At 40.1% G+C, this 7,500-nt stretch overlaps 1 protein-coding gene across 1 annotated transcript; it reads left to right on the forward strand.

The window, feature by feature from the left end:
• Positions 1-890: 890 nt before the first annotated feature.
• LOC123256522 (nuclear receptor subfamily 2 group C member 2-like) lies at positions 891-6,803 on the forward strand (the record flags this gene model as incomplete). Its single annotated transcript, XM_044685122.1, has 3 exons — positions 891-1,091; positions 3,715-3,817; positions 6,580-6,803. Coding segments are annotated over 3 exons (492 nt in total), but the record flags the coding sequence as incomplete, so codon positions are not given.
• Between the last annotated feature and the right edge of the window lie 697 nt (positions 6,804-7,500).

Here is a 7,500-nt window from a genome sequence, read left to right on the forward strand (position 1 = left end):
GGTGATTAAAGCAGAGATTATTATAGGAGGTTTTTGTTTTTTTTTTTCTCTTCTAACTCTTTTTGTCTTTGACCTATAAGATTACCTGAGCCTCTCTGCCTGGAGATTATTATAGTTCATTCACTAGTCATATATTTTTATTATATTTTGAACTATGTATTCTTTGTTCTAACAAAATTGTCTTTTTTAATGCATTTTTATACACACGTACATATATATGCCCTAAATAATAGGTATTCCTTTTGTTCCATGCTTAATATTTATCAATATTCAGTTTGTTATTTAGTTCTCAAGCCCACATTTTTTTTTCATTAATTTGAGAAGCATCATGTTACAAAATAGCCCACATTTCTATGTGTACATATTTAAGATTTACAGAGTACTTTTCCTCATAATCTCAGGAAGTAGGTTGTGTGAGTATTTGCTATCCGTGCTTTCAAGCTAAGTGAAGTGCCTGACCCATTGTTATACAACCAGAAAGTGTCATTATCAGAATCACAATCCAGGCCCTCCTAATGCCTGCTATATTACTCTTACCTCCATACCCACTACTAAGAAGAACACTGGACCCAGGTTCTAATCTAAGATCTAGTTCCTAGTAGAGGTCATAATTTCTCTGGGCCTTAGTTTTCCCATCTGTTAAAAAAAGATAATACTACTGGCTTACAAGGATGTTGTGAAAGTCAGCTAAGATAATGTCAGTGAAACCCCTTTGAAAACTCTTAAGCAATCATCTAGTCTTCTATGGTAAGTTATTGTCATCAGCAATGGCAGCCAAAACCACGGTTATTTCTGTTGTTTCCTCTCAAAACATACCCATCTCTAGCAGCATTTAGAAATATAAATGTCATCTTGTGCTTCTCAAAATCCTCCTGCATTTTATCTTGTAGATTGTGACAGATCAGCAAACAGGACAGAAAATCCAGATAGTGACTGCAGTGGACTCCTCCGTATCCCCGAAACAGCAATTTATCTTGACCAGTCCAGATGGAACTGGAACAGGAAAGGTGATATTGGCATCACCTGAGACATCCAGTGCCAAGCAGCTTATTTTCACCACCACGGACAACCTGGTTCCTGGCAGAATCCAAGTAAGCACAGTCAGTAGGAACCAGGGTTCATCATGCTGAGACAGACAAGGGCTTGGTTGCCTGCTCTGCTTCTGATTGGTTCTTGTTCCTCGCAGGCTGACCCTTCTAACAGGGCTAGGGACAGGGGTAGCAAGTTACTGGCCTGCAGCAGCTTTTGAAACTCAGACTCTGGGCTAAAGCCAGTCACTAGCTCCTACTAGAGCGGAAAGGTTTTTTAAATCTTCCTATCAGAGACAGGCTTTTTTCATTTCTAAAGTCCTCTTTCTATGGTATGTTCTATCTGTTGGTGCATTATATCTGTTTCTACTCTCCTTACTTTAAGCATGATTCCATCTTGACTCCAGCCTCCAACTCTTTACGGTCTGCTAGTCTTGATTCTGTGTTTCACTCTTAACTCCTACCTTTGCTCTAAAGTCATAGGATTATCAATTTGAAGCTTGAAGAGGACCTTGGTCTTAACCCTTCTTCCAATTTTATAAATAAGGAAATGTAGATCTATAGAAGTTTGTGACTTGTTTAAGCTCACAAAGGTGGTAAGTCTCCTTAGGCAATGCGCTATCTCAGGGTCTCTAACTCCAAATCCACTCTGTTTACATAGTGTGTTCAGCCCTCTCTCCTTTATCATTTATCCCACTACTCAGGGTACAGTCCCTCTTGCTAGGTTGTCTCTGCCTTGTTCCATTTCAAGCATTACTAAACTCAGAGAGTGGTCATAGTACCCCGTAAGATTTAGAGAAAGAAGGGCCCTTGAGGGTCAGCTAGTCCAAAGTCCTTATTTTATAGATGGAGAAACTAAGACCCACTCTAGGCTTTCACCTCCAAGTTTGCTTTGACTTACTCAGATGGTTCAATGTTTGGAGGCCAGGACAGAGCTCTTCAAAGCAGCAGTGTGATTGTTTCTCCCCATGTATGGAGATTGTGGGATGAAAGAAGTAAAAGTGAGAGTAGAGTTAAACCAGAGTTTCAGTTCAATTCCACACTCATTTTATGTGTCTGTTCTGTGTAAGGCACTGTGCTCTAGGGAGGGGTTATAAAGACATAAATGAACCTCCCCAGCCCCCAGGACTTAGATTTCTAGAAACAAGACAGTTGTTTCATTTCCCCCATTTTGTATGATCAGGAGATGGAGATTTCCCCAAAGCAGCATTCAGAAACTTTCATCACCAGTGCATGACTTACCCTTAGCCATGGAGTATGCCATAGTGCCTCTAAGGGCAGAGTGGAGTTCAGTCCCTGTAGGCCATTTCTATTTTCAATAAGTACTAGGAAAGGAATGTTTTTCTTTTTAAGATGAGCTGGTGTTCAAAGCTGTAAAATATCAACTTCAAGATACACAGTTGCAAGAAAATTAGTGAACCTATCCTAGAGAATTTTCACTTTGTTGGAAATCCATATTCTTCACTTATTTGTCTTGCTGAAGTATTTGTTTGTACACTTGTGGGGGGTTTGTTTTGGTTATAAATTTCACCCCAAAATGGATTTACATTAGTGATTTTTTGACATGTACTGTCAGTCCAAACAGTAGTCACAATTGAGGTTATGTTCTTCCTCTGGCCACTTTGTTCATTTTCCTGGTGATAACAGTGAGGGTTAATTACATATATTATTGGTACATTTCAAAAAGGAAAGTTTTAGAAGTAATGTGGCCCAGTAAAAAAAGTGTACTGAAGAACTCTGCAATCAGATCTACAGAACTGCCTACAAAAGGCAGCTGTTAGCCTAGAATTTTATCTCTGAGGTTTTCCATGCAGTTACTTCCCAGAAAACATAAGTAGTAGAGGTTTTTGCTGGACAGAGCGTGGGGTCCTGGATGGACTGGAGATGGAGGCATTTGGGAGACCTGGGCTACTGAACTGAGACAGGATGTTGTCACAAACTCTTTGTTTCTTTGTTTCCTCATCCCCATACATGCACCTCGCAGAGGTCCAATGAGACGGGACTGTGGGTGTGGACACTGGGCTCTGCACCCTCGCCTTCTTAGCTGTGGGAGCCTAATACCGGAACACTCCATGTCTCAGGCTCCAGGGATTTAAAACAGGAAGGCTCATATTTGTGCTACCCAGGTTGTTTTGAGGAAGATACTTTTGTTCAGCAAGCATTATAGAAGTGCAAGATACTCATGTTGGCACTATCAAGTGACCCTTGGAGGCATGGCTTACATCTCCAACTGAAGCAGTGAGAGAATTCTTAGGCATAAATTCTGGATATTTTGTTAAATGTATTTATCTACATACTAACATGCCATCTTACAGTAAGAAAGATAAGCAGGAGCACTTAGCAAATGCTTTCCATTTGGATGATCTTTTGTGCTCAGAATATTGGGCTATTTAGGCCCAGGGTGTAGCTCTCATGTGACCCATTAGCCTTCTCTGCCCAGTGGACCCAAACCATCTTACCAATGGAGGCCTTGGTGGCAGCAGTGACCTGTCCTGCCCTACCATCAGCACTTTGGATAATTGATCAGACTAAGTAAACACCCAAAGCCTCATCGGTTCTGTGGTGATGTGTCCTAGGTGTGCCCTTGTTTGGAAGCCCAGGATTAGGGCTTGGTGCTTTACGTTCCTACATGCCAGGTGTTCTAGCTGTTAATCAACAACTTAACTATTTCCAAACTTCTTCTTAGATTGTGACTGATTCTGCTTCTGTTGAGCGCTTACTGGGAAAAGCAGATGTCCAGCGGCCCCAAGTGGTAGAATATTGTGTGGTGTGCGGAGACAAAGCATCAGGTAATTAAACCCAAAAGTATGGCTTTGTAGGGAAATCTGCGAAAAAGCTTAAGAGCCAAATCTTGGCAAGAGACAGTTCAGAAAAAGAAGCTAGGAAAAGTCTTCCCAAAAGTTTTGAAATGCAAATAAGGTCTCTTTTTGCTGCAGAACCTGAGATAATGAAAGGGAGGCAGACAAACCCGGTGTGAATGTTAGCTCTTGCTCAGACCAGACTGGCGATTACAGGAGCCACCCATGTCCTACCTCTGGCCCAGACTCGCCTCCTGCATGGCCATGCTTCGCTTCCTCTTTTGCCATCAGTTAGAAGCCTGGCAAACTCGTGATGGGCATTCCTGGGACCCCAGAAACATCCTGAGCTTCACTCTGAGAGAGAACCCCTATTCCTGTTCCAGACCCTTGTGCACACGGCCCTGCCCAAGCCCGCTTTTGTGGGGAAGAGACACGGGCATCAGAGCCCACTCGGCTGGCCCTTGTTCCTCTTCCGCCCCTAAACTGTTAGTGAGCTCGGCCAGTGTTGCCTGATTCCTGGTGCAGTTTCTAGTAGTAACGTTCCCCGTTTCTTGAGATTCTCCTGCACATGTGCAAGTTACATTAGGGCCCAGGGCCAGGCTCTCAGTGGTTAGAGCACGGTGCCACTTAACCTCACTCTGTTTCATTTCCCCAGACCATGCCCTGAACTGCCCACTAAGCTCACAGGTGTATGCTATTATTCTTAAGGAAGACTAGATGAGAGAAGATGGATAGATAAATGCAAATTCATCCCTGCTTCTGGGAAAACAATTCGAGGCTATGAATTAAAGGCCAAGGGAGTAATTGTCCCAAAATTCGATCGCACTTCTTGATTGTGCTGGGAAACGAGTAGAATTTCAGTCCCCAAAGTGTTGTCTAGTTTCCTTAGTAGTTTTTTTCTTACAACAATGGCAGTGTACTTCCTCGACACCCTAGGAAGATGAAGCTACAAGTAGTGATGTAAGTTCTTTCTGCATTTTTAAAAATCATGTGGCTATTTGACTCTTTTAACTTGTATGATAAGCAAGGGTAACTGTGAATTCCTTTTCTTTTTTATCTTCTAAAATAGACACTGACTATGTAAATAAAACTCATTAAAGTTAACATAATGACTCTTTTAACAGTCTTGGGGGCAGCTGGGGAGTTCAGTGGATTGAGAGCCAAGCCTAGAGATGGGAGGTCCTAGGTTCACATCCGGCCTCAGACACCTCCTAGCTGTGTGACCCTGGGCAAGTCACTTGACCCCCATTGCCTAGCCCTTACCACTCTTCTGCCTTGGAGCCAATACACAGTATTGACTCTAAGATGGAAGGTGAGGGTTTAAAAAAAAAAAACACAGTATTGCCATATTTTGCATTTGTAGCTATGTCATTTAACATATTTGAAATATAATCTATATTTATACCACCTGTAACAGGCTTTTAAAATTTGTATACATCAGGCATGTTTTTGTTTCAGCATAAGCTGTTGTCCTAATTTTTTTTGTCTATGTTACAAAACTTTCTGAAGGAATAGTTCAGCTCCTCAAAAGTTGTAATATAGTTTTAGACTTAAACTATAAAAGAAAAGTACAACAGAAAATTAGTAGTATCTTCATGTAAAAGGGGGGGAAATGCATTCTAGGAGCCTGGAAATTACCAGAATCATCCAGTTTCCTCAGTTCTCTTTTGGACTCAAACAAATACTTGCTCTTAGGCACTGGTGGTATTTTCATATAGTGCTGATTTATATTCAGGATCAGAAAAAATACCAGAATACCTACTGCATGCTATACGTTTTGCTAGACAGATTATGGGGACATAAAAATGAAATGATTTCTATTACCTACCTTCAAGAAGTTCACAGAGAGTCAGGGTTAGTTAAGTTATATAAATAACCACAATACCAAGTATTTTTAGAAAGTGTTTAAAGGGATGCAGACATAGTGAGTATGAGAGATTGGGGAGGTGGGATGGGAGTTAGGGGTGGGAGGGCATAATATAGCCCAAGGGCTCAGAAAGGACTTCATGGAAGGAGTAATGACTTTGAAAGAAAAAAAAGAATTTCAATGGGTGTGGGACACAGTAGGTGTAGACAGTGGCATGAACCAAAGGCATGAAGTTCAGAGATGGCAGGATGAGACAGAGAATATCAAGTGTTACAATTAGGAGCCCCAACAGGTGGAATGGGGCAGAGAACATAATATTAAATAAAGCTGAAAAAGATTTCAAATGGGCCTTGAATACTAGGTAAAAGAGTTTGTATTTTATTCAAAAAGCAATAAGGGCCACAAGGAAAATCAGCAAATATACAGGGTGAATTATAGAAGGAAGTTTGGAGATGGGAACTTAGAAAGGCAACGGAGAGAAAAATGATTAAGGTGTTCAATTGCATTTCATATTTGTATTCTAGAATGAGGAGAAGCCCCAAAATTCCAGAGCAGAATGGGATCACTTTCCAGAGCACCTGTGAAAAATTCTGGTGACATCATACCCTTACCATAGTATAAAACCATCACAGTCATAGTCATGATGACCTCCCTTCTTCATTTCTCCCTCTTATTGCTTCACTTCTCCCAGGAAAAAATATGTGTGTTCAAAGACACAGTCTAAAGCTAATAAACTCTTCTTCCCTACTGTGCCCTCCATTGCTGAAAGATTACATTTAAAATGAGTTAACTGTATGGACTATCTAGGCCTGACTTAGAAATATTATTGAGTATAAGGGGAAACTTGACTTTCTTTTGGTGAACTCCCATGTATTTTCTCTCCTAGGTCGTCACTATGGGGCTGTCAGTTGTGAAGGCTGCAAAGGTTTCTTTAAAAGAAGTGTAAGGAAGAATTTGACTTACAGTTGCCGAAGCAACCAGGACTGTATCATCAATAAACATCATCGGAACCGCTGCCAATTCTGTAGACTTAAAAAGTGCTTAGAAATGGGCATGAAAATGGAATGTGAGTGATGAATAGTACTAAAAATTGCAATATGTTTGTTGGAAGAAAACATGGGCACAATTTTCTTCAGGAACTGTTTTGAGTTTCTAGCCTTTAAAACATTCAAGGGGGAAAAATACTCTGCTACTCTATTTTACTTGCAGTATAAATGTGGTGGTTATAGCTATATTTTTTCAAGTTAATTTGGTAGTTAAAGCACTGAGTCAGTGATTTGTCTGAATGTAACACGCATTCTGGGTAGCACATTACCCTAGTTTCTTTAGGGAGATTGAAAAAAGAAATTCTGTTGAAGATATAGTTCTTATTGTTCAGGGACTAAGACCAACCATAAATGAAGATTGATTCTATTCAAATAGTTTTGCCATTTGGGGCCATTCTTCATAAAAATGTTATAGAAAAAAACATTAAATATCAATATTGAATTGTTCATTAGTGCTTTACCTTAAATATGATAATATAATGATAGTTTGGGTATATATCAACATCTTATGTGGGTTTTTTAATAGTTCAAAAGTATACTTCACATAATCATTTTACTCTTTTCATCCATGAGAGAAGGAGGTGGATTTCTACTATGTATTAAGTCCTGATTAGTGAAAATAGTGAATCCCCTAGATAATCACATATATTTGAATAAATACTATTGAAGTCATAATTATATGAAGCTGACCATTGGTTCCAGCCCAATAGAAATATGCAGTGCGAATTCAAATAATAAGACTGTTCAGTGAAAGGATATGA

The sequence above is a fragment of the Gracilinanus agilis genome, unplaced genomic scaffold (genome assembly GCF_016433145.1).
Source record: "Gracilinanus agilis isolate LMUSP501 unplaced genomic scaffold, AgileGrace unplaced_scaffold60243, whole genome shotgun sequence".
Taxonomy (NCBI): Eukaryota; Metazoa; Chordata; class Mammalia; order Didelphimorphia; family Didelphidae; genus Gracilinanus; species Gracilinanus agilis.